The 27785-nt window shown below is 41.9% G+C and overlaps 3 protein-coding genes across 5 annotated transcripts; 2 read left to right on the top strand and 1 right to left on the bottom strand.

Moving 5' to 3' along the window:
- Window positions 1-9175: 9175 nt before the first annotated feature.
- On the top strand, window positions 9176-9625 carry sst5 (somatostatin 5; the record flags this gene model as incomplete). The annotated part of the gene is made up of 2 exons (XM_080052433.1): window positions 9176-9307; window positions 9431-9625. 2 exons carry the CDS (start codon window positions 9176-9178, stop codon window positions 9623-9625), a joined length of 327 nt encoding a protein of 108 aa, XP_079908559.1.
- A 744-nt stretch (window positions 9626-10369) lies between these two features.
- trip6 (thyroid hormone receptor interactor 6) lies at window positions 10370-18631 on the bottom strand. Of its 3 annotated transcripts, none has more exons than XM_080052026.1 (11): window positions 18578-18631; window positions 18048-18083; window positions 16017-16240; window positions 15661-15764; window positions 15389-15502; window positions 14622-15230; window positions 14268-14364; window positions 13998-14167; window positions 13630-13808; window positions 12949-13069; window positions 10370-12448 (listed from the first exon to the last, which is right to left on the bottom strand). In XM_080052026.1, exons 3-11 carry the CDS (start codon window positions 16228-16230, stop codon window positions 12317-12319), a joined length of 1740 nt encoding a protein of 579 aa, XP_079908152.1. In that variant the 5' UTR covers window positions 16231-16240; window positions 18048-18083; window positions 18578-18631; the 3' UTR covers window positions 10370-12316. The 3 variants fall into 3 exon arrangements, with proteins under 3 accessions (XP_079908152.1, XP_079908151.1, XP_079908153.1); XM_080052025.1 differs by having other exon boundaries at window positions 18031-18083; window positions 18578-18624; XM_080052027.1 differs by having other exon boundaries at window positions 14268-14361; window positions 18031-18083; window positions 18578-18624.
- Window positions 18632-22427: 3796 nt separating this feature from the next.
- Window positions 22428-27383, top strand: bcl6b (BCL6B transcription repressor). Its single transcript, XM_080052028.1, has 12 exons — window positions 22428-22554; window positions 22842-22919; window positions 23040-23269; window positions 23697-23951; window positions 24085-24207; window positions 24338-24536; window positions 24676-24893; window positions 24987-25093; window positions 25183-25326; window positions 25435-25565; window positions 26119-26256; window positions 26444-27383. Exons 3-12 carry the CDS (start codon window positions 23046-23048, stop codon window positions 26582-26584), a joined length of 1680 nt encoding a protein of 559 aa, XP_079908154.1. The 5' UTR covers window positions 22428-22554; window positions 22842-22919; window positions 23040-23045; the 3' UTR covers window positions 26585-27383.
- Window positions 27384-27785: the final 402 nt, after the last annotated feature.

Raw genomic sequence — 27785 nt, 5'->3', positions numbered from 1 at the left:
GATTTTAAGAAACAAAACCTCAGGAGTGTTTCTAATCCTTAATTTACCTTGAGAGTTCATCAAGCAAATTGTACACACAGGTGGTATCAGATTAATTAAGAGGGAGATTAGCTTTAATTGAGTGAATGGGAAATAAAAACCTAATTAATTAAATAATTTCTGTAAAACAGAAAAACTGCTACACCATATGAACAGACACTAAACTGTAAAGTCATTCCCATTGTAAAGTGCGATCCAGATGGACTCTAGCCTGGTCCTACCAGACCATCATACTTCATTTAACTTGTACAGATGGTCTGGAATCGCTCAATTGACAAAAGTTAACTCACTTGAAGGTGGGTGTCTGTTGAAGTTTAAAACTATTGGATCTGCACAGTGCCACTCTGGATCTGCCAACCAATTGCATAATGTTTGGTTGTGACGCATGTCATGCGCCGGCTTCTGGCACCAACTGAAACTGGCGCACAACCTCAACGTCATTGTTCTCAGCCACCCCCTATGTTCGCTGATTGGACTGCCAAAAATCTGGCTGAGAAAACCCGCGAAAATACCGCGGACCCAGACTGACTACTGAAGGGAAATGAAAATTGAGCAGAAGTAGGTAGGCGGGCGGTGTTAGGCTAGATTGACTCCAATAAGGGTAAGAAAGAGGGAATAAGAGGTGGGAAAGTTTGAAAGAATTCATAAGAACAACTAATTTATCCACAACAGAAAGATGACTTAAATCAAGTATTTTTTTTTTAAATTTGATCAATCACCCAGTAGTTCATCCAGGGGCTGTAGAGGGGGATCTCCACAGTCATATAGTCCTCCTCTGCCTCCACTGCAAACCCTTCCATCCCCGCCAGGTCCCAGTCCATTCTGCGCTCACCGAGGAAAAGCTCCCACTGCAGCTGGGCCCCGTGGTGCAGCAGCACCAGCAGGCTGCTCTCTGTGCACTTCCCCTCCAGCTGGGGGAAACCAGGAGCTGAAGCACATAGATGGGGACTCATGATATAGAGGCAAGAGCTAAACATTAGATTCTTTAAACATCCAATGATGATGTCATATTACACACCGCACCTTTAAAGGTCACATATTATGCTCATTTTCAGGTTCAAAATTGTAATTTGGGTTTCTACTAGAAACTGTTTCCATGGTGTAATGTCCAAAAGACCCTTTCATATTTCTCACAGTGCCATTGCTATTAAACTGCACCAACTAGTCTGACTATATCTGGTAAGAAGGTCAAAATACTTACTTGCAAATTCAACTGCATGCTCTATAGTGGCTCGATGGTAAAACACCTCTCCATTGGGTGAGATATTAAGTGTAAAGGTGAAAGAGAGGTTGTACGTCTTGTAGCCACCGCCTATATTCTGGGATGAGACAGCAGACTGATACAGATATTTCCATACATAATCCCTGCATCCCAATACCCATACTTCCCTACTATTTAGTAAGGTAAAACAAGATTTAGGATGTCCCAATTCTTGTGGTCAGATTCAGCATACTTAAATATACCTGGATGCCTACTACATCCGGTGGAGAATTTTTAGTGTTGAAATCAGCAAGCTATTTGGGCGATTCTGACCCACAATCCATCCAGAGTGCGCCGGAAGTGACATCACATCGACGGAGCCTCCGTATGAAAACCAACAGGGATGAGACGGATATAAAAAGAAGAGGCAAGTTCAAGGCGCAATGTCATGTTGAAATAAATAAGTAAAAGTATGTCCCAATTGTATGCCTACTGCATCCTAACTAAATTATTTTTATGGTCAGGTGTAGTATGTAGAATAGAAGAAAAAAAAGAGAATGAGATTTGGAACGCAGGGAATAAAACCGCTCAGTGAATCTCACCTCTGGGATGATTTTGGGGTGTGGCAATGGGAAACCAAGCTGGTAGGAGTGGCTGCCGTTGGAGTGGGGGAGCCTGGACACACTGAGGTCTGCTACATCACTCTGAGTTGGCTGGTTCCTGGTCCAGGTCAAGAGGTCGCCGCCACCGTCTAATATCACCTTGTGGAGGGATACGTCAGCTGCAAAGAGGCCTAGAGCGACGGAGAACATTCCTTCAGATGGGGCTGTGACTGTGGACGGAGAGAGAAAGCGATAAGTGATCTGGCTGTGGCCTAGTAAAAAAATAATAATACACCTTTAATTTACCCCAATGTCTGCACATTTAATACTGTACACACAACAGGCATTCAGAAAATGTTTTCAGGCCTGTGCCCCAGTAGAGCATTATGTCTAGCAACACCCCATGCGGTCATACCCCTTATCTGTGGAATGGAATGACCTACCATTACATGTTAAAGAAGTTATGTTGAAATCTTTAAATCTTGACTCAAAACCTACTTAACGGTTTCACTCTAGAATTTGACCTTCTAACATTTTTTAAATACATTTGCTCGATTTGATGTAATTTAAAATAACTCTCAATATTGTTGTTTTTATTGTGGGTGTTTTTATTATTATTTAATTGTTGTATGTATTTTATTTGTATAGTGTATTGGGACCATGCTGCATGGTGATTCTGCACTTTCTATAAAGATTGATTGATTAATGTCATTTTCTAATGATGATGGTGTTACTAACTCCCGTTACATCGGACAAATGTGTCAAATAAAATGTAGGATTTTGTCATTTTGAATTTTGCTACTTTTGCATGAAATCATACACTATGTATGGTTCAATCTCAAGAAGACTAAGTGCACACAATAGTGAATCATCACCCAGTCCTACTTTAGAATCTTTAATTCTTTCTATTTAAGATGCATACATTGAATAAGTTAAAAAGAAAAGCCTTACTGTTGGTGAAGAATGGGATTTGTGGGACTAGTGGAGTCTTGAGGAGCCTGAAGGAGCGATGTTGTGTGAGAGGCCAGCGCTTGTCCTCCCACTGCGTCATCACGACTAGATCCACAGACAGGGAGCGGCTGTACTGTCCCCGCACCACGCCACTCTGGAAAAAACACACAAACACAGGACACACAAGGAGACATTTCTTTTTTAATTTTACCGGCTAGTTTCTTTTTTTCCCTTTTATTTATTATTTAGCAGTATCTTTTCAATTGAAGTATTGTTCAAAGGTGGAGTGGGCAATTGTAGAAAACACTTGTCGTCCAAAAAAAAATTCTCTCAAAAATCAGTGAACATCTCATTATCTGCTACCAGACTGTGAAGAGACATTTACTGACTTTGAGAAAAAAGCGATTTGGACAACGAGCATTCTCCATATATTTCTGACTCCAACTTTAAGGCCGGAAGAGATATAAGCAGCAGATTTTTTTCACAAAAAAGGAAAAATTCAAATATGGATTTTATTTCTCATACTGCAAATCATAATGTTGTTTACATGTTTACCCAATGGGGAGTAGTAGAGATGCCAAAGGTGAGGAAACCATCTTGCCTGTGTACCTTAATGTGTCCACCTGGTTCTCCTAAAGGAATCCTGAGCTCCACTCTCCCCTCCTGCAGGCTGATCTTGAATCCCCGTTCTTTATATTCAGACTGGCTCAGTGTGCGGCCATTCACTCCTATCCTCACGCCTCTGTCCCTGAATGCACCGTGGACTAACGGAGGCAGAGGGTAAGGGACAGCCCACAGTAGGTCAGGCCCATCTGCTGAAGCCTTGTCTGGGGGAAGAGGAATGAGACATTTCACTACGTTTCTTTTCTGCCAAATAATGTAATCCTAATTAAAAAAACGCACTAACTCAGAGTACAGGCAACTGTGGTGTCGACAGCCAAGCGGTGGCTCTGGTGTCGGTACAGGATGATAGCTTTGACGATCTCCAAGTCCACCCCTCTCTCCTGAAAAAACCCCCACAGAAACAGCCACACATACAGTATCCACTCATAAATTCAATACTGCACAGTCTAATTAACAGTTAACTACATGGTCTCTGCGTACCGTGACAGAGTATGAGAGAGGGGAGTAGTAGGGGCAGCGGAGGGTCAGGTGTGAGCCCCGCAGTGAGACATGGTAGCCCAGAGCGGCTGCCTCTGTCAGGGACAAGACCCTCGCTTCCTCGGGCTGGAGGTCCACTCTCTGGAACATCACAGCCATGTCCGCCTCATCAGCTCCCTGCTCAGTGAGAAAGAGTCATCTAGTGTTATTATTGTTAGTATATTATATTTTAAACTCTTATTTTAGGAATTGTGGCTCATGATATTAGTGATAAATATGAAAACACTAAATACATTTGCTTACCGTAGTCTCATTTTGTGATGTAACGGTTAGCACAGGCTTCTGGACGGACACCTAAAATTTAAAGTATGCCTTCACATAAAACTGCCAATACACTCTGTCAGGCCAAGCACAAAATAATCCCTCAAATTAAAAGAAAAAAGTAGTTTGAGGTTTACTTATATTCAGCACATCATTAGATTTTTTAAATGTTGTATTATATAACCACAATTACAAAACATGTAAGACTTCATGTTCCAACACACTATAAAATCAAATCTCTTACATTCATTTTTCTTCATGAATAATTCCAAACTAGTCCTAACTTCTAGACATCATTCATCCTTAAATACACTTTCTATTCAGTTGGAGGGGAAATATAAGCTCCTTGGTTAATTCGCTGATATGAACCTCGCAGTCAGAAAAAGAAGAAGTTAACCTAACAAGAATCAGAGAATCATTGTGGGATGTCAGTGCAGGTTGGTTAATTCACCTCCATGTAGTTCTCCTCACAGACGACCTCTCTGGGGCTCCACCCCTCCAGGAGTGAGCAGTGGAGCTGGAAGGGGTACGCCGCCACCCTGCCATCCGCCTGCAGCTTCACAAAGCGCAGACGCAGGTGATAGTCAGTACCTCTCTGTAGAGAAAGAGAGACACACAGAAAATATGTGTTGTTAAGAATGGAACATATCAAATATTATTATATTGGGGCTGTGCTAAAATATATCGATACAGCAATAAATAGCGATATTTATTTTCGTGATATATGTATATTTCGATATATTGTAAAAAAAAAAATTCTAGTATTAATGGCGGGTTGTTTTGACTTAATTTAATCAATATAATGTGTTGTGATATATGAAGACCACCCAGATTGAACAGAGTAACTTGTTTTTCAGCTTTTTTTTTTACATTTTCAGGCAACTATGTTGAATATCGTAATATATAATATAACACAATATGCATCATATCACAAAGTATTGTGATATTTCATGATATCATAACTCATGAATTGTGATGCGTATCGTGAAGTCATTGCCAAAACAAAGCCCTAATTATTATGGGACAAGAAAAACAATCTACCTCGCTGTGGACATGACAGGCCAGGAAGGAGGCACGAAACACCAGGTCTCCAACATCATTGATCAGGACGGTGTAACCACAGAGCGTGGCCTCTTGATCGGTCAGGCGGTAGACTCCATACTGGTCTAGGGGTTTCCAGGAGAGAAAAAAAGGATCAAGAAACTACAACCAAGAGCTCCTCTGCTCCACATTGTCTCAACTAGGATTAAGAAACTTGCCTTCAAAGTCAAAACGCATCTCCGAGCCGAGGAAGCTGGACTCGACAGAGAGCCAGAAGTGGCGCTCCAGGCATTTGGTATGAAACACTCATGAGAAATATAACAAAGAATGGGCCATCAAATAACATCAGGCGCTATCCCATCTTAAGATGCATAGCGATTAAATCATTCAGATGTTTCTTTGTTATACTGAAACATATACAAAAATCAGGTTATTGTATTTGTATAAAAATGATATGCAAATAATAATTTAAAAAAAAACGAAATTCATTATAAATTGGTTGTTTTACATACTACATTTGTTTTATGTTATGCATTAATGTGACACAATTAACATCTTTCATCATTAATGTGACATTTATTATAGTAAAACTATTGTTATTATAGTATTATGTTTAGCCATGTCATCATGCCTTATGGTGAAAAATTATTTACTGCATACAAACTGCATACCCTATATTTAAATTATGTGAAAGAAATATACATACATTCCCTGTGGAAGGATATTTAACAGCACTAAAATATAAAACTCTGTAGGCCTACATACATGTGAAATTGATATGATATTTAGCATGGCTGAATTACCACGCCCTGCCTTGACCTGCACAGTTCACGGGTCCTGACTATTCCCTGCCTAACGTTTTGAATGAGGTAAGCTATATTTCAACTTTACCTGCTGGCGCTGGACCGGTGACACAAAGAGGTAAGCCGAGGAGAAACAGCACACTGAAACACATAAACACAGTCATGTCTTTGCGCGAGGCTAAATGTAAACCAAGTATTTGGCTTTTACTTTAAAACTCACCAAATGGAAAATATTCTCGTTGTTCTCCAGATTAGGTTTAAATGTAGACGCAGTTGTTGTTGTTTATGTCCCGAACACGTCGCCATTTTGCCGGTCTCACCTGTTAATTGAGACGCTAATTAGCACCGAGCTACATTTTTTTCTGGTCTTCTCCTTTATGAACACAGGAGTAAAAGAAAAAACGCTAATGATTTAAATGCTAATTGGCAAAAACTCACGCGGATATTTTCCAATAGTTATTAATGGAAAGTGTTGTGTTTGAGGTTGAGTAGGCCTATATAAATGCGGTCCCATAGCGACACCAAGCGGAAAGAGTTAATATTGACACCAACACACAACTCTCAAAAAGTATATTTAATTAATAAATAATTATGAAAATATAAAACCGATAAAAAATGAATAGCCATCCGTAATATCATAAAACAAAAAGTGCCTTTAGAAAATAAACATTAGTGTAAATGCTTCCATCATGCTATTTTTAGCTCTGAAAAAAGTAGCCTACAAGAAAACAAAGAAATACATTATACCACCACAATTTAATGCTAACTAACCCCGACTCTACCAACAAGCTACCCTGCGTGCTAGAAACTATGGAGATAGCATTCAACAAAGATTTCAGACCGTAGAGTAGACAACAAAAAGATCATCAAAACAAGACAGATTTTATTAATTTGAATAAAATCCAAAGACTGTATGAAAAAAAAAATGCTGTAAAAGATTTTTTTTTTATCAAAACAATGAGATAAAACATTTTCTTTGGTTTGCAGAAAGGGGTCATCACAAAAACAGTTTCCTGGACCTATCTTGTTTCTGATTAGTGAAATTTGAGATGTTACAATTGCACCCTGTTACAATTGTAGTGAAGTAAGGTACCTTCCTAATATAATATTGTGAAATAGTTATAGCGTAGTTATGACTGAGACAGAGAAATGTTTGTCTCCCCATTTTTAAATACAGAATGAAACACTGAATCATCCACAGCATAAATCAGTTGTGTGTTCAGCAGGCGGACTTGCAGCTGGTTAACCATTGGTGAAGATGTTTAATTAACCCTGACAACGTGCTTTATATACTATCTATGGTGCTGACACTATATTATATCTTGTAGCAGTACGTGTGGGTGGAGTGGAGTGGAGGTGGGATTTGTGTGATCATCACCACACTCTTGGACCCTTCTGCTTTGTGGCACAGCAGGACACCAGCGCATCTTAAAGTCAAGTCGCGATAACCGACTGAGTAATCAGGCTGATCAGTGAGAGTCCTGTGGAGGGAAAAAAGGTCAGTGGCTCTTAAACTGAGGATGCATGAGTGGAGAGGAAACGCGTCATTTAAAGTATGAAGAAGCCTTTTTTGGATTCAGTTCACCTTTGTTTAACTTTGTTAGATTTTCCCATAATAGCTCATGTAAGCCACATTCTGAAAAGAAACATTCATTTGAATATCTTGGTAATATTTTAAACTTACATCCAACTTGACTAATTTTAAATCTTGTTTTAATAAAATAACTAATATCAAGTGACTAAATGATGGGAGAACAAGGGACTTTTACTGGTTTCCTAAAGGGGGCATGACCAAAGAAGTATGATAACCACTGGATCTTTTTATATTTAGCTTTCTTATCGTATCAAATTTGCCATGGACTGGATAAAAAGGATAAAAATTGATGCAGCAGAACCAACATTACTATCCTTTTTTATTCTTTAATTAATCTTTCTTGTAAAAACCACCACATCCATTACCTACAGCACTCTGACCAACCACTGACCGTTATGTCCAGGTTTCAGCTACTGAATGCTAGTAACGTCTAATGTGGCCTCCAGCCACTATCCTTCAGCAATAATCAGGATGTATTTTCAGCTCTTGCCAACCATGTCAGTGTATCTAATTTCACGCAGCTCACTCTTGAGCAACAGAAGCCTTTAAACAACTCATACATATGCAATAGTACTCCCCAATTCAATAAAGTTCCTTTTTAACTATTTCTTCGACCCCTCAAATTGAACTCGCGACCTCTTGGGTGGTCCCAAACCTCAGGTTGACAACTACTGTAATGTTTTATTGGTGGAACCTGAGACCTTCCCAATGTTTCGACATCATGATTTCAGGTGGTCAAACAATAAATGATTGGCAAATCTTTTGATATGATAATAAATGTGATAATATTTCAATTGAAAATCCATCCAGTCTTATCCATTTTAACTCTATTTACTCTTATGACAGCAAACAAAACACTTACATTAATGGTTTTGTTTGCAGTCTGACATTTAAATGTTCCTCTTGTTTATCTTTGCCCTGACTCAAAGTGACGGCTTGTCGGACTGGGTTGGCAGTGTCCGGGCGGCCTCATTAACATTTGAGTCACAGTGTGTCATTAACAGCTCTGCACAGCATGCGGGCCACATGCTGAGGTACAGGACACATGCAAAACATGTACAGCTAATAATGACTGACTTAAGTAAAGTCCTATGTTACCATTTACTTTGACTTTATTCTGTTGTGCATCTTAAAAAAAAGTTGTTGCATCATGAGATATTACTCATCCCAAACAGTTAGATCTTGGAGGTTTGGTTGGGAGTATTACAGGAGCATTTTGGTGCATGTGGTCATGTCTAATGATGACCTTTATCCTGTCCACTGACACTTTCTGTTCACAACCTCCACCCTAATCTTCTCCACCAATCACATCCTTTTGTTTCCTTGAGGATGAGGAGGATTTGAAGATGAAGAGGCCTATTTATCAGCTCGACGTGTGTCATTTGGAGAGCCATAACATTCCGCACAGGCTTCTGATTGGGTCGTTATATTTTGGACCTTGGCAGCATTTCACCGTCTTCAGTGTTGAGAAGAGAATCAGGGGAATTTAAGAGTTAAGGTTCTACTGTTTGCTGGTTTGGAAATGGTGGAGATGCTTCAGGTGAAAGTGGTTCTCGTGGCTTTGCTTTCGTGTGCGCTGCTGGTGCAGGTCAGCACCGCTCAACGCACAGACATGCTGACAGAAACACTGAGAGGAACCCTCAAAAACGACAAGGTGAGTGACTCATATTCAGTATTGCAAAGATGGCTGAAATGGGTTGAGTTGAGAACTGATGTCTAACAGTTGGCTTCAAGTGTTTTTTTTAAGTTGCCATTTCTTCACTTTTCCATCCTTCAGGACCTGGTTCCTTTGCTCTTGCTGAAGATAGTGTCTGAAGTGATAGCAGAGAGAGCAGAGGAGCTTCTCCCCAGGCCTGAGGAGGAGGAAGAGGGAGAGAGGGAACAGATGATGCGTAGACATCTTCCCCTCTCCCAAAGAGAGCGCAAGGCCGGCTGCCGCAACTTCTTCTGGAAGACCTTCACCTCGTGTTAACACAAGAAAGGAGCCGTTCAAGCTCAGAATACTTATGTTTTTTGATGGATATTTCATCCATGTTTGGTCACTTGGTTATAACTGGATCATTTACTGCAAGATTCCAAAGATTAAGGTGTTTTGGCATTTTTAAACAATGATACGTTGTATGTTTTGAGATTGGCAGGGTTTTTCTGATTAAAAATGTTGAGTCTTAAAGTTGTATTGTGATGTATTATTGCACTTCCATAAACATCAAAGACATTAAAGAGAAACATGTAAGCAAAGATCATCAAAATTGCGGATCCTAAATTTCCCATAATGCATCTCAATTGCATTATTCTTGCCCATTATGATGTGACAAGCTTGGAGATTAAAGCCAGAGGTCCGAAAGTAGGCATGTTAAAGAAACTATTGTATTTTAAATGATCAGCAAAGCTTCAGAAAATGCACCCAGCTTCAACTCATATCTGTCCGTATGAGGGCTCCAGTTGCGGTCCTCTTTGGGAGCGTAATAATGATCGGCAGACCAGTGATGAACGGGCCCACCTTTAGGTTAGAAAACAGATGTGAGAATACTATTTTCAAAGACCACCTTTTTTTAACAAAGCTTATCTAAGATTTTCCTTAATATGCTTCTTAATCGTATCCTTCATACCTTTTCTCGCCCAGTTGATTCCAAAATCTTTCAAACTTCGCAGCTCAAGTTTGAACTCAAGCTAGTTTAAGAAGTGACAAACACACCGATTGAATTACTGACATTTTAATAATCAATAATGTTACTACAACCTGTATTAGCAGAAAATCCAGCCATGTGTTCACATTGCTCTCCTAACTGCAATTTCCACTTCAACAGCCCGTTTGTTCAGTACAAAAACGGCCTCCTCCTATCTCAGTGTAACTTCACCTGCTTCAGTACCGCAGGCTTTGATCTATAAGCTCCAACTCAAAGAGTTTGAGTGAACACACAGCACGGAAAATAAATGGATGACCCCATACGCAGAAACATTATTGGATTCAGAGTGTGACACGAGTTGGCATGGGTCAGGGTTTTACAAATGACACGTCGATGCATGGATGAAATGACCTTTTCAATAAAAAAAAAGAGCAGATCGATGCTAATACAGTATGTACATCATCATAAGATAAATTAACAGGAGATGAAAAAATTAACTGTTTAAGCATGATCGAGTTCTTCTGTCACACACACACACACACACACACACACACACACACAAAAGGTGAATTCACAAACACAGTTTCAAAAAAGAAAAAAACAGGATTATTGTGAAACTGAATGACATCCTTGAGGTAAGGCTTTTACAGTTTTTAGCCCTTTAAGTTTACACGTATACAAAAAATTAATCAGGATGGCGAGACAAGCGGTTAAACACAAATAACAAATACTGTAGCGCCAAAGTGGCCCACATGAGTGCAAGGATGGACAACAATCAAATCCACAAGTTAAGAGTTGAACTCACAATGTTTGGGGTAAACATACATCACATAAAATGTAACTTTTTATTTTTATTTCACCTAATAATAAAAGAATAAACAGTTAAGTATTTTGTCAAGTAAATTCATTTAATCAAAATATGTTGAATTGAGTATATTATTTTTTGCTTCATACTTTCCCCAAATGGCACATGTACAAACTCTTCACACAAAGGGATGTTTTTCTTTTAGCCACACATGTGACCCGACACCCTGTTTTCCTAAGACCAAAGAAAGTATTTGACTTCATTGCACCATCATCTTCAATGTAACAGTCAAGTATCAACAAATATTAAACAAACCAAAGCGAGATTGTGTTTTCGTAGACATTCAAAAAAGGGTTAATCTGGATGATTTAATAACTAAACATGACGTTGTAGTGTATTTGAGTAGAGGAGATGTATGAGAGATATGATCTAGCATGTAATAAAAGCTAAAAAAAGAAGAAAAAACTCAAAAAAATCTGGGTTGTAACTACACATTCCTTTCGTCTACATTTATCCTGCTATGAGGCTACTTCACTGCACTAAAGGCTACATGCTTTTCCAAAAACAATTGTCTCACTGTCAAAAATCAAACCAGCCTGTTATGTACAGTCACAGTAATTGCGTTGTGCTTTTTATTTCCTCATTTTGCGACCGCTCTGCACTTTAAAAAAAATGTACAGGTCCAGATGGATTTAGAGGAGCCATTACGTTAACTCTTATTTATACTGCCTTTCTGCTTAAAACAAAACCCAACTCATTTTCAGGTGTAACACTATGATATCCTTCTATTCCTTCATTGTATTTAACAGTGATAATGTGCAAGCTAATAAGTTGAATAGTACCGGTGTGAATAAATGTTGAGTGAAGCCCAAGCTGCCTGCAGGTCAGGCCACTGTCATACTAATGCTAAAACAAACAAAAAAAAACATGAAAAATAGGGCAGCTGTGTACCTAAGTAAAAAATAAAGAAAATACACTAGGACTTCTGAATGAATCTAGCCAGTCAAATCAATAACACAGAAAAGGTTTCCGTCTGAAACTGAAATTGCAGCTGCACACCAACAGGGGGAACTATAGCAGAGTCTCTATCGACTCTTGTTCAGAGCAACAAGAGAAAAAAGCAGCTCACGGGGTCAAAGAAGAGAAAAAGAAAAGAAAGGAGGGGTGATATCCGTGGATTTGTAGGAGCGAGGGAGGCTGCAGAGGTGGAGTCGGGGCACGGGGAGGTTTGTTAGCAGTCGGTGGAGATCTTAGCAGAGAGGTCCTGGATGCGGCGAGCGCTGCAGCTCTTACACAAGATGTGGCCGTCCAGCGGGTAACAGCCTCGACCCTCTCCCTCAGAGGACAGCAGGAGACCGCATTCCTGAACCAATACAGACACCACAGTCACTTTATCTCAGCACTCTCACATGCACCAACTTGTAATACAGCTCATTTGGGGAACTTTAAACCACTTTAGCCTTTACCAGAGAAATTAAGACAAATTTAGGTTTATTTCATTACATTTTACATACACAAATCTAATTAAATTGACCTTAATAGTTTAAAAGCACTACAGAGATTATTACTTCAGTTGCAAGTTCAAACCGTCACATAAATGGCTAACCGCAGCAATGTCGATATCATTTTGCCTTTATCGACTTACAAATACAATGTGACTGGTTGCATTAACCCACTGATATGTTTTATTAGTCCTTAAAATTCTTCAAGCAAACCTGTGCAACCCTCAAATGGAACACTTCAAACATGTTCATTCAAAAGTCTCACACACCTATCAAACAAGAAGTTTTAAAGTCAACAGATCCCGATGTTTAATGTTCTTTTGTTTACTTCTGTCACTTGCAGAAACAACAAGGGACTGACCTCACAGATGTAACAGTTGACGTGGAAGCTGCGGTCCAGAGCCACTATCCTCACTGTCTCCTCCTGGCCCTGTTCAGGCATGATGGGCTCGCCGCACACTGAACAGCGAGGTGCGTACTTCCTGTCAGGGAGAACAGCTCACTTTTTACTTCAAAACAAAAAAAACAGGAATAACAGCAAGCCGTCTTACACAGCCAGACCAAACTACAGCTAGTAGTGCGGTCTGCCTTGTTTGCATATCTTTAAACTAATCCCAATCATCCTGGGTGGCGTTAAGCCCAGGAAGCAGCAACAGTCTACTTGCACAGTAGCACCTATTCACATTTGCACTAGAAGAGGTTGGCAGTGAAATGGCTCCTGTAAATCACCACCAAAGATGCCACCCAGATCTATTAAAGAAGTATGTCACCTTTACAAGCTTTCTTTTTTAGCTTGTCTGTAACAATTAGTTAGCTGCTGAACTTACGGTAACTACACGCATAGTTCGTGTCAACTCAGGTAACGTTGTACTTGTGTGTACTTTATGTCTACCCATAATGCCGAGGGGGTAAACAGGACGAAGCCAGAAAGAGGAAAGGGGAGGAGTCTTCCGACGAAAACTGCCGGCAGCTCTAGTCCAACTATCTACATCAGGTAAGCCAGACTAACACAGTTAGGCGTGGCGTTTGAGCGAGTGCATACCTGTGAAAGTCATCTATGCAGTGTATCTGAGAGGTTGCATCCACCGTGAAGGGCACCCCGTCCAGGCAGCAGTTACAAACCACGCAATTGAAACAACGCGGATGGTAGGCCTTCCCCATGGCGCGCAGGATACGGTCCAGAATGGGCTTGGAGCACTTCGAACAGCGCTCCAATGTACTCTGACCAGAGAAAAAATAAAATATTTACAGGTGTGTGGATCAGTGATAGAGAAGACAGAGCAGCACTCCAAGACACAGTACGATCAACCATAAAACATATCTATTTAAAGAAGAGTGAGGCGAGGGTTACTTTTGTTACAGGATGATTTTAGGGGAGAAAAGAGATTGTGACCGTTAGGCCTTACTCACAATGTAACAGCTCTCACAGTAGCTCTTCTTGTCAAGCGCGTAGAAGGGTTGCCCTCGGAGTCGGGCGTGGCATGTGATGCAGGTGAAACACTCTACATGGAACACCTGCTCCATGGCGATACAGCCACTGCCGTCGCCCACCACGTTGTCACCACAGCGGGCACAGCGGCCTGAGCAAGGGAGGTCCATACAAGTCAAAACTAATACATCTGATTCATTTTATTTTTGCATTGTCATAAGTCACTATTATATATTACATAGTGACCGTACCAAAGAAGTCCTCTACTGGGGGGTGGTTCATGTCATACACCAACTTCTTGGTGAGTCGGTCCAACTCTTCCTCAGGCCTGGCTGAAGACAACACCTGCTGGGAGGGATAAGGACACATGGATTACACATAACAATAAATCATAGAAAAGTAATGACTTTGATTTTAGAAGGGTCAATTAATATTCTTATTTGATATTTAGATCTGGTTATGTACATCCAATGTTCAGTCAGATTCATATACATTTAATTGAATTTGTGTATGCTTTCTTTAAGTAAGATAATGTATTTCTAATTCACTTAAAGCTCACATTTAATTTTTTAACCCTGCTTAATCTCTAGATGTGTGTCCCTTACCTTGCTGGACTGGTAGACAGGACTCAGTGCAGCCCCGGGTCCTGTCTGATTATTTTCCATGCCTCTCTTGGACAGTGGGACCTGGTTAACTCTTCCTCCTCCCGAGCCGCTCCCCTTGTACACCGGCTCGGAGTGCATCTCCTGAGCTTGTGGGCCCGGGTGTGGAGGGTACCAGGCCTGTGTGTGAGCGCTCTGTGTCTGGGGAGGGGGCCGCGACAGGTGCTGGCGTGGAGGTGGGGGGGTGTAGGCCTGCTCCGCCTGCCTGCCTGTCTGGGAGTAGGTGACGGGCTGCGCGGTCTTGACCTGGACGCTGAACCTGGGCCCTGTGGGGGTGGAGGCGGTGGTGTAGGAGGCTGGGACAGGCTGGGGGTAGGGCTTAGGGGCGTAGTAGTCCTGCTGCTGCTGCTGCTGCTGGTGGTGCTGGGAGTTGGGGTACTGAGAGGACTGCTGCTGCTCACTGGGGTAGGGGGGCGCCGGCTGGTACTGGCTCTGGGGGTGATGAGGGGGGTAGCCCATGATTGGCCGACCCTGAGGAGGGGCCGCACTCTGGTGTGCAGGCTTGTAGTGATCCCCTGAGAGGTACGCGTTATAAGGCACGTTGTCGTATAACTGTGGGGGGGGGGGGGAATGAATGAGATTACAAGGTCACCTATTGTGCAAAATGTATAGTCATAGTTTTTCTACATTGATATTATTACCTAATATCTAAATATACAAAAAATTCAAATATATTTACAATCTGTTTAAACAAAGTGTATTGTCTTTACTTGTGTGCTGGAGTCCTGCGGGTTGCTGTCAAGATCGGCGAGCATACTGGTGAGGGAGTCAATATCAGCATCGATTCTGGAGTGATAGTTCCCTGGCTTTTCAGGACCGCGATGCTAACAAACAAATTAGCAGCAGAAGATACACTGTGATGTGACAGCTTGGATTAGATTAAAGATGAAGGTCTAAAAGTAGGCATGTAAAAACAACTCTAACTTTTTTTTTTTTTTATTGTTTTTGAAATGAATGAATTGTTTTTCAGAAATAAACCCACCATCAACTCGTAGCTGTCCGTATGAGGACTCCAGTTGCGGTCCTCTTTGGGAGCGTGGGGAGGGGCGTAATAGTGTTCAGCAGACGAGTGATGAATGGGCCCACCTTTAGGTTAGAAAACAGATGTGAGAACACTATTTTCAAAGACGATCTTGATTTTATTTTTTACAAAGCTCATCTAAGATTTTCCCTAATATGATCTAGAGATTGGACTTTTGATGGCTTGGAAATGGAAAATTATCACTTGACAAGCTCATAACATTTCCCTTTTCCTTTGTTGATAATGTGCTTAACTGATCCCAAGGTCTGGCTATTGTGTGTGACATGACTCCAGTTTGTAAGCAGTGGTGTTCTTACCTGTGGGTCCAGTAGCCATGTACCTGTTGGCCATCCTTCCTCCTCCTCCTCCGTTCTGGTCGTAGGGGCCAGCAGTGTATTTGGGCTGGAGGTCTGACATGCCCTTCTTGTTTGGGGCTCGGTATATAGCTGACCCAGCAGAGTGGGACATCTGGGGGACGGCTCGCTCGGGGCTATCCAGGGTCCTTGGTGGAAGCCAGGTGGGACCGGACATGGCAGGCTTACTGAGATCAAACAAAGAAAGGAAAATGTCTCAATCATGCTGTTCGATTAGTAAAGTTCACTTTTAACTACAGCATGAATTACATTTTTCCCCTGGTAAAATAAACTTTGCTTTGTCTGATATCAGAGTGTGAATGTTCTTTCTGTTCGTGTTTTTTTTTTTTTTGCATGAGCACAGCTGTGGCTGTTGTCGTGTATGTACATCACAAGTAACCAATGGAAACGAAAGGATGCTTCTCTCTGTTGTTTCCAATGGCAACGGGGGACAAACAAATTGAACAATAGGCTTGTAGTGGAGGAGCAGGAAGAGAGTGGCCACTCTGAAAGACTAGGGGATTTCCAGCAGACTAGCACATAGTGTGTATGTGTATGTGTTCACATCAGACAGTCACGCAAAAGCTCTCCAGCGCACTCAAACTTGTACACAGACACACACACAAACAGGTGCAAATCTGGGGACAGACCTCGCTTGTTATCCGTTCACAATGGTTATTGTGTCCGGGTGTTTACAAACTGGTATCATTGGTTTCCAAATGAAGCGGAGATTAAAACAGGGCAGGAAACATTTTGTAGCGATATGTGTCTGTACACACATGAACACCTGGCTCATGACAATATATTATGTATTTCTTTATCGGATAAATAACAACATCGCAGCACACAGCTGAGCCCACAAAGTGCTGACTTGCAACTGAGAGCCTTCGTTTAAATAGCGTCACAATTACCCAACAAGCAAAATATGAAGAAAAAAACAAGGGGTTAAGGGTTTACGAGTGAGCGCTGGTTAGATAATGCCACAGAAATAATCCAGTTCTGATAATGGAATCATCATTTTAACCATTCCATTCCAACAAGCAAGCACCGTTTTTAAAAATGACAGTTGTCCACTCAGACTGATGTATGTGGGTCGTGTGACCGCCATAATCCTTGTTGCTAAGCGGATTATGATGATGATGGATGAGCCGATGGTGTGGGCATGATAAAGCTAAACTTAAAAGCGCCTTTATTTGGTTTAGTTTGTGACTCTTGATTGTGTATGATGACTTTCTATTCATTGGATCAGCTGTAGTTATTATCCGACTTGCCTGACATTACAACACCTGATATAACCCATTAGGAAAGAGTGACCAACGACAACACCATATCGACCTGGTTTAAGCCCCTGTCTGAGTGCAGATGAGCACACACTCAAATCCGCAGATGGCTTGGAAATTAATCCTTTTTTTTTTTTTTTTTTTTTTTAAATGGCTCTGCGTTTTAAGAGCCAATTTTGATGATTTTATGAGATCTAAAAACACCTAGCTCATGTTTTTGTCCATCAATTAGCTCGGCTTGCTTGATTGCTGGATGCACTTGAGGCGTCAAAAGTTAATGACAGTGGTGCCAATTGTCAAGGAAGGGTGAGGGAATAAACAAAGGCGACATTAAATAATTCAAGATAAAATACCTTTGAATTTCAGCAACACATATCCTTATAAATAAATCAAAACAGAAAAGCTGATATATTATAACTGCGTATTAAGGTTATCCCTTTCAATTATACGCCCAGTTTTACACACTGCTCCAGTTATTCTGTAACCAGTAAGAATCCTTTGACGCTTTTATTTTGAAGGCAAAAGGCTCCGGTTAGCTTTAGCCTACATGTTTGACAAAATGTAGCCTAATGTAGCAATGTTTGCTAATTCAATAGAGCAAAAATAGCAAGACAACATGGTGACTGAAGCAAAAATAGATTCCCAAACCATAGAGCAAAAGAATCAACATTAGTAGCTAAACTGTTAGCAGGTCCTACCTTTTACGCTACTGTACCTTTTACAGTGACTCTCCTCGCCCCTTCAGTCTCATCTACGAATCAAAGAATATAAAAATAAGCAAAACAAAACAAAAGACAGCACATTGCAGACACATTCGCGATGTTTTTTTGTTGAAACGGAAACGTTGAGCTTGTTCAGTACAGCAACATTGACATCTCACACGAATCAATAGAGACACACTTCCCAGCTCTCAAATCATAGTCCAGATACGTCCTCTGTGCGTCACGAATTTGTAAAACATACCACAAGTGATATGATAACCCATAATGAGGCATAATTAGCGATAATTAACTTTAATAACATGCTTGTTTACTTGTTTGCCAGGCTGTTTATAACTCGAGCAAAGCTCGTGCCTTGCCTTCAGGCTAACTTCCACACGACCCAAAAGGAAACAAACGAAATAGCCGACCACTATCACATAATACGAGCCGCACAAACACACTCTACGCCTCGTTTGTAACGCTCAAATATCAGTGAAAGTTATCCCGGGATAACTTTCCCCATGTTTTAGCGTCGTTAACCTACTTTTGTGTCGGGTCCTGAGGCCTGTAGCAGCAGCGGCGGCTCCTCACTGCATTCCCGACGTGTGACGTAGTTGTTGTGGGAGGGGGGGTTGGGGGTCTGTCACATAGGCCTACATTTATTTATAAAAAATATAAACAACAAATTTGTTCATATGTATTTACTTTTAGTTTTATTTATTATTTCAATGCACATTTTTTAATAGCCTAAATAAATAAATAAATACAATTTTTACAGGAAATCTCAATTTTGAACTTCAAAGTAAAACCAAAACATTTTCCATTCCCATAGACTGGCCATTCTAAACGTTAAAAACCTAAAATATTAAATTATGTGTTTTTTTTTCAAAACCAGGGTTAAATAACTGAAAAAATAAATAAAATATGGAAGTAAGTAAGTGCATCTATAGTGCAATAAAACATTTATATGAAAATGTTAAAAATGATTTCAAATAAATTACAATCACAGACAATTTAATTATATCAAGTAATTATACGGTGAATTTCTTATTTAATAGTCATGTTAAAACATCGAAGAACATTTTTTAACATTTCATCAGATTATTTAAATCTTTCAAACTTTTTATGTTTTGGATATATGTAAAGAGAGTCTCACAATTGCGTCACAGTGAATAACTATTAATTATATATGATTTAATCATCCCAAAGAAAAGAAAATTAAATATACATACTAAACTGTAGCCAGTGTGCAACACCTACAGCATCGAATAAAGTGTACACAAATATGCATTACTGTAATTTAGTTGAACTTAATGTAAACTGTGTAAACTGGCTATGTACAGAATTAAAGCAATTGATCCTGTACCAACTTTTAATGTGCTTTTTGTTTTTTATTCAGCATTGGCTACCTGCTGCCGAAGTTTGATTTATGTTTATTATATTAAATGTTTTTGTAAATATAGGATAATAGCTTCCCATTGAGCAGCAATCTTAATGTCTGTGTTTTTTTCTTCTTTACATCCAGTTGTTTACTATCCTGCAAGCAGCGGTGGATATTGAGGTCAAGGGGCTTGCTTTGTTGTTCGGGGGGTTCATGAGATTTGGGTCAACTGTCCCTCTCTCCCATCGCCCTTTCTTTCTACTTCTTCTTTTAATGCACCCTGTCGGAGGCTTGCTGCTTTCCCCAAGGCCTTCAAAGGAAGGGTTTCATAACGTAGCCTTTTCTTTCTTTCTTTTTTTTTCAATCTCCCAGCACTGTTTCTGCCAATAAGTGGACAAACAACCGAGGCAGCACTCTGGGATATCCCCTCTTCCTCCTCCTCCTCCTTCCAGAAGCTCTGTACCGTTTGCCCTTATATGTCCTTGATGCTCTGCAATCACAGGAAGGGCCAGTTTATATGCTGATCTCTTATCCATCAACGCTTTGGCACCAACTGCAGGATTTGAAGTCAAAGCATGGCTTCAGCCATCAACAATATAGTGGAGTCCAGGCAACCAGGAAACCAAACAACCAGGGGGGATTCCCTGCCCCTTTGTTCAGTTTTGACGAGGAGTGACAGCAGTTAAATAGATGTTGAAATTTCAATTTGCCGGTGAAACAAAACAGTTTTTTTTTCTGCACTTGAGAATTTCAGAAAAGCTCTCCAGAGTGTTGAGGTTGACGCTCAACAGGTCCAGCTCTGTGTTTTATCAAGAGCGCAGTCGGTGGGTGGCTGATGGGCCCGGGGTGAGAGGCAGGAAGTCACTATGAGCCTCTGCCAAGCCTCACCAACGGGATGGACTCAATGGCTTCCGCCTATTGGTCAACCTGTTTAGTAATGTTCTCACTTTTCCTCAACCGACCCCCCTCTCCCTCCTCCTTCTCCTCCTCCTCATCCGTTCCTCTCACAATGCCTGGAAGTAGCCCAGACCTGCATCTCCCTCTCTGTTTTCTTAATAGTTGTTTTCCTTTATGGTTTTTCCTCTTTTTTTTCTCTCTCTCGTTTACAAAGCAAACAATTGATCCCACCTCCATGCAAACAAATACAAAACACAAGGACACGCACACACGCGCTCTACACCCCGTGAAAACACTTTACTTCCGATTCACTTTCAAAGGCTTTATATCCATACATGGTCATGTTGTCTGATTATTTATCACATTTTCTTTTCATAAAACCTATTTATAAAAGAAATTAGACTTTTTTTACAAGTTGTAGCTCAGACTTAAACTAGACTTACAGCCAGGTATCTTCCCGGGCCCAAGCACCCAAACGCCAAACATGAGTTGCCCATTCAGGAGTATTGAAGTGAAGGGTTGCGGTAACCTCCAAAATCTAATTTGCTTATATTTGAGTCAGAGTCAACATTTGTGCAAAGTCTGAAGAAACTCCCTCAAAGCGTTCTTGAGGTATTGTGATCACAATACTCAGGGTACACAGTGACCTTGACCTTTGACCTCCAAAATGTAATCCGTTTATATTCTAAATTCTAATCAAAGTGTGAGTATATGCCAAATTTAATGAAAGTCCCTCGCAGTGCCCCAATCCATAACAATACACTGAACACCTAAAAAAAATGTAAAAATTAAGACATCTTCACTTTAATGATCAAATGTCCACTTGCATCATCCAGCTATCCCCAGCCTTTTGCGCAAGGGGAACTTTATCTAACCCGGAGTCAATCTTGGGGATTCCTCTCCTCTTTCTTCAACGTCTCCTGCGAAATACTTTGATGTGAAGGGAAATACAGGTCATAGTTCACTTTTGCCTCGATTAACTGGTTCTCTGTGAACCCAAGCACTGTACTGCGGATGAGGTAAACTTTCCGCTTGTTTTTTAGCAGAGATGGGTGACCTCTGAGCCCTTGTCCCCTTGCTACATAACCCCCCCCCCCCATCTCTATTTCTCCTCCCTTGTCTCCTGCTCGCTTTATTATTGACGGATGTCCTGCGCAGGCGTTTTCATCCATGTCTCTGAGCAGCTTTGCAGGAAGCTTCCACAAGTGTGTGTGTATGTGAATCCATGTGTGTGTGTGTGTGTGTGCCGGTTTGTGTGTGTGTGTGTGTGTGTGTGTGTGTGTGTGTGTGTGTGTGTGTGTGTGTGCGTGCGTGTAGGGCAGTTCCGGCACATCTGTCGGCTGCATTTCTCTCAGTCTGGGCGGGGTAAAGGTTGTTTTTCTCCAGCAGTAGGAGAAGGTGTCTCCCATCTAGAAGGATGGATTTGGTCCTGGCTTCCTTCCTCTGGAGCCCTCATAACACAACGCCTCTGCTCTCGGGCAGCAGGCCAGCAGCTTCCGCACATTAACGCCCGTTTAACCTGGTCCACTCAGCAAATGACCACAGTTTCTCTTTGAACGCCACTGTCTATTATGTTTAAAAAAAAAAAATCTATACTGAAAAAGAAATACAAATCATGCAGAAGACATCTGATCGAAACTTGAACCTTGATAAGATAGAACTCTCAATGATGATGAGGGCACAGTTTGTTTATCCAACAATAAGCTACTTCCTCCCAGAAGGCCTTCCTCTGTCCTGGAGAGGGGGTTGATGGGTATAGGAAAGCGTTGGTGGTGGGGGGAATGCCTGATGCTCTCTCCGGCGTGGCCCTGCATGGCCCAGGCACGTACCTCACCTCCCCGAGGGCCCTCATATATATTTTTTCAACGTGGCACAAAAACACACTCCGCTTTTCCTGCCATTACTTTGCTCAGAGCGATGGGGGTTTAGAAAAACTAATAGGCCACTAAAAATACTTGGAGCCCGGCGGTCCTGGACCCGGGCTTTTCCTGCGCTGCTTCCAGTGTACACGTGGGGCCATTGAGGAAAGAGGAAACAAGCAGCGGTGGTTGTAACGGGGGGCTTCCTGCGCCACATTATAAAGAGCTCCCTCCCTTCAGGCTCCACTCACAGTGCTGATACATACAGAGCCAGTGGAGGCTGTGGGTGAGGCCCTGCTCCATATATTTGTAGCCTGAACACTGATACCAAGGAGGGGTTGACGTCAGTGCGGTGCACGTTAGTTCTCGTCCCTGCTGGTCGGGGTAGGTTCTTAATTTTTTTTTTACGGGATGGTCACTGCTCTTTTGGATGGATTTCTTTTGGAATTTTCTTTTTTTACTTGTTGGTTTTTAAATTGGAGATGTTAAAAGATTGTGTCCTTTCTTGATTAATCCGTAGACGTCAACTGTTAAGACGTAGATATTGTCAGATGTGGATTTCCATACCTTCTCAACCGAGAATTTAGAACTTAAAAATGGTCAAAGTTTAGATTTTTCCTAACATTTAACATATCATCATATTGAATGTTTCTTGCTTTTTCCTTGCACAGGTACGAGTAGGGAGCTGGTCTCACCTAACTGATGTGTCTGGGACACTCCAGTCTATTTATTTCACCAGTCACACATAGGTGGGTCACAATTGTGCATCCTAATAAATAAGCCAAATCAAGTTTCAAATCATGCAATGTGAATTCAAATGATCTACATTGCTGGGTTGTTTCATGTTGTGATGCCTTTGTATACTGCAGATACAGATGAGCATGATGGAGGTGTTGGAAGGACACAGGGCAGACAGGAGGGTCCAGGAGACCAGGGCTGCAGCCCCGGTGGAGGGATACGTCAAAGAGTTCACACGCCACTCCAACGATGTCCTGCTGAACCTCAACGAACTAAGGCACCGCAACATCCTGACCGACGCCACACTGGTAGTGGGCAACATGCATCTACGGGCCCACTGCTCTGTGCTCGTGGCCTGCAGGTTGGTGCAAATGCCAAAGCGTGCACACAGAATTGAATAGTCCCCATACAGTCTCATACCGTGAAGATTTTCTCATTTTCTTCTTTGTTTGGTGCAGATGAAATTGGCTGATTTGTTTTGTTGAAAATTAATATTTACAGCTCTTTTCCTTCCATGACACAAACCTTTTAGTGTTATAGTTTCATCTCTCCCTTTGGTTGACTCAAAGTTGCTTTTGGTCCTTATAAATTAGTTTAGTCTTCACTTATCCAAAGTTTGTGCTAATTTGTCCTTCACTTTTTTCCACATTTCCGCTCAGGACTTCAATTGTAATCTTCTTCCCATTCATTCTCTACCAATTCTACCTCGCGTCCCGTGATTCAAAACACTATTATTTGTAGTTGACTTGCTAAATATTTCTCTTCTCTCTTTCCCCCTGTCCTCTCAGTGGGTTCTTCTATGCGCTGTACTCGCGCCGTGTGCTGCTCCAGGGGCGTGGCGGTGCTGGTGTGGGGGAGCAGCTCATGACCGTGTCTCTCCCAGACACCTTGGAGCCCTCGAGCGTCTCCCTGCTTCTGGACTTCATGTACACCTCCCGCCTCCCCCTGACGCAGGGCACTGTCCCCGGGGTGCTGACGGCCGCCACCTACCTGCAGATGGACCACGTGGCCGACACCTGCCGGGAGTTCATGCAGCTGCACTGGTGAGGGACTGCTAGATAAGAACATGTGTTATTGCGGGGGCCAGCAGGGAAGATATTTTTTGTTGATATCATTCACATTGCTGGGCCGTAGAATGTGACATGGATTAAAAAAAGGCTATTTGGTTTTATCCAGCAGGGACAATATGAGTGCAAGACACCCACAACTGGAGCTGGACTCCAGGGTGTCTGTAGCCTCTGTAGCACCCAAAGGAGGGGACCTGCCCAATCCAGGACCCCAGAGAATACTCTCAACACGGTGGGTGTTTCATACCTGCTTATAACTCTTTGCTTGTGGTTAAGGGACTGTGTTCCCCCCCCCCCCCCCCCCTCCATTGTCCGTTGACGGCTTTAGCTCATTGCAGCACTTCCTTTGTTTTCTCCTGCAGGGTCCCTATGGAGGTGGGAGGCTCACTGAAGCCAGGGGCTTTCCCCACCCTGACCCGCCAGCCCGGGTCAAAGGAGCTGAAGGGAGGGCCTGACTCACCCACCATGGGCAGCCCCAATCCCTCTCCGGACAGCCCCGCCCGCTCCAGCTGCCAGCCAAACTCTCCAGCAGAATCCAACACCTGCAGCAAAAACCTAGTGGTGAGTTTAAAGAAGCATTTTACCATTTGAAGAGTTTATAAGACATGGAGCCTTATAATAGTTATCATCACTAAAGGTAAAGGAAATAAACCACATTGAAGATTTTAAAAACTAACTGGGTTTTGATGTCTTTCTCCAGAGTGATACCAAAGCCACACCGGACCCAAAGGCTTGCAACTGGAAAAAATACAAGTACATCGTCCTCAACCCTCTCTGCGCCGCTGCCACTGTGAAGGAGGAGGAGATGGAGGAAGCGCAGAGTCACACATCATCACCCATGGCCAATGACAGGATGAGCTCGCCACCCGGAGCACCCACAGAGGCGTGGTCTGGAGAAGTGCCTGGTCAGATTGATAGGTAAACCTGGCATTGATGACAATAATGAGACCCGAGTGGGAAAATAAGCTTTGTGCACATTTGTAATCATGATGAACCATCTTTCGTCATCAGACAGGGGCGGGCCTCCTGCTACGAGGGTTCTGGCCGAGCCCCTCCCCTCGGGCCACCCCCCTCTGTGGGGCACCCATCGGTGCTTCACACTCACAAGCATGGAACAGGTATGAAGCCAGGCCCTACTTCTTGTATTGCAATGTATTTTTTTTAAAAGTACAGATTTTTATGTTTGTGTGTTTGTCTCCTTCCTCAGTTTCACCCTGCACCATTTCCCCTAACCTCCCCCCCACCGACCCTGAAGCTGCCCACCTCAACCAACATGCAATCAAGCGCGAGAGCTACTACGTGCCCTACTGTTATTCTGGCAACATTCAAGGGACCAAGACTGTATGCTCAGGTCAGTACTTTAAGAAAAGATGATCTCTCCCATTCTCTTTCTTTCAATCTTTTTATTTGAAAAGCAACACTTGATGCTGACCTTTAACCCCCCCCCCCCTCCTGGCAGGTGATAAGCCGTACAAATGTAATGTGTGCGGCGCCCAGTTCAACCGACCAGCCAACCTGAAGACTCACTCTCGCATTCACTCTGGAGAGAAGCCTTACCGCTGTGACACCTGCGGCGCACGATTTGTTCAGGTGAGAACTAACTTACAGTGTGTGTGTGTGTGTGTGTGTGTGTGTGTGTGTGTGTGTGTGTGTGTGTGCGTTAGTTAGTTAGTTTCAGACCCCATTCTTACAATTGAATTAAATCTATCCATTTAAGGAAACATGTTTGGCTTCAATGAACACAAAAGTAATTCCCGATTTTGCTGGAAAGAACAAAACCACAATTCTTGCTTAAAACCTTAAAGGCCTACTTCACCGGTTTGAATATGAAGGTGTATTGAATTCTGAGATCCTATGTAGTATAAATGTGCAAAAAAAATAAAAATCGGTTCATCCTAGCCTGAGAAAAGGCAGAAAGAGTGTTTTTTTTAACCCTATATTTCTCTTTCTCGTGACATCACAGAAAGAGAAATATAGGGTTAAAAAAAACGTACTTTGTAAATATTACTGTGATGTCACAGTAAAAGACATCACAGTAATATTTACAAAGTAAGTTTTTTTTTTAGACTGATAACATTTTGTAATAGCAAATCTCTTTTCACACGTCTCAACCTGTTGTGATGTTGGTCTGCTCCGGTGTTAGGTTGCCCATCTGAGGGCCCACGTTCTGATCCACACTGGGGAGAAGCCTTACCCCTGTCACACCTGCGGCACGCGCTTCCGCCACCTGCAGACTCTGAAGAGCCACCTGCGCATTCACACAGGAGAGAAGCCATACACCGTGAGTCACACACACACACACACACACACACACACACACACACACACACACACACACACACACACACACACACACACACACACACACACACACACACACACACAACATTACCTTGATTGAGCAAATCAAAAGTAGAAAATAAAATACTCATCATTTGTCTGATCCGCTGACCCCTTTTGTCTTTCAGTGTGAGAAGTGCGACCTGCACTTCCGCCACAAGAGCCAGCTGCGTCTTCACCTGCGCCAGAAACACGGCGCCGTCACCAACACCAAGATCCGCTACCAGGTCCTGACCGAGCCCTACCAGCCCATTATACAGGCCTGCTGAAGACATCAAAAACGTTTAAATTCAGTGAAATAATTCATTTAGTGAGATATTGAATTATTAGCTTCTGATTCTTGAACTTTAGGTTCTAATTTGGAGAAAGAGACATTTGCTGTCGTTGCTGGATGAGGTTTATTAGAAATCCTGGGTTGAATTTTTGAGATGGAGAAGAAGAAGAAGAAGAAGAAGAAGAAGAAGAAGAAGAAGAAGAAGAAGAAGAAGAAGAAGAAGAAGAAGAAGAAGAAGAAGAAAAGTGTTGTTGAAGGTTTGTGAAGGGATAGAAAGGAGGGAACAAGACAAGGAGAGCAAAGTAAAAACATTTTGAGATGTGTGTACAAGGACGTTTTGAAGAAGTAATGAGTATGTGAACGGTTTGAAATGGAAGATGAAGCAAGTTTGAATGAAGGAGAGGCGGAGAAACTTTGAATCCTTTGGAGTAAATATGACTGTACTATTTGTTTAAAGCTCGGAGAAGCACTTAATCAGTGTTCAGTTACTGAACTGTCTTCTTAAATGTGTATTTAACTCTTTAACTTGAGGCCTGGGGCCTGCATGTTCTTTAAATAAGGTAAGCAGGAATATCTGCTTTTTCTTTTAGTCCAAGCAGGCAAAGGACTTAGTTTTCTAGTATTGAGTATAGAGTGCAGAAATGAAATGCTATATTGTTGTCTGATTGGAGCAATTTAAATAAGATGACTGTAGGCGACCGGTTCATTATTAATGATAACACATTTGTATGTTTATTTGCTGGACAAAGATGGTTTTGTACTACTTAAATTAAATAATTTTTATACCAATTGGAGCTCAGTGGTTTTCAGTGTCTCATTTGATATCATGCTCTGACATATGTTATATGGTGAAACTGTTTTTTTTTAAGGTCTCTGCATATGAAAATCATATGAAAATGATGGCAAAATGCTGGAGGTCTTTTAGCGGTGTTGGTCCCCGCCACACTTCCCTCCTTTAAACCTTTCTCCTCCCTGGACTTCCTTCCTCTCATTAACACACTGCTTCTCCCCATGAATCACGTCTTCTAGTCCCGCCATTTTTTCCAGATTTTTTTTCTTCCTGTCTTTACTTTTGTGGAAACAATGAAGCCGAGGGGGCACCTGTTTCCTCCGTGTTCACACTAAAAGGCTGGGTATATACCCGCACTGCTACCAGCCAACAACACATGTGTTTGTGGGGTCAGGGGAGGGGGGCT

This window comes from Ammodytes marinus (genome assembly GCF_949987685.1).
Source record: "Ammodytes marinus genome assembly, chromosome: 23".
NCBI classification, from domain to species: domain Eukaryota; kingdom Metazoa; phylum Chordata; class Actinopteri; order Uranoscopiformes; family Ammodytidae; genus Ammodytes; species Ammodytes marinus.
Note: the sequence above shows the minus strand (reverse complement) of the source record. Positions and strands in the feature narration are given on the sequence as shown.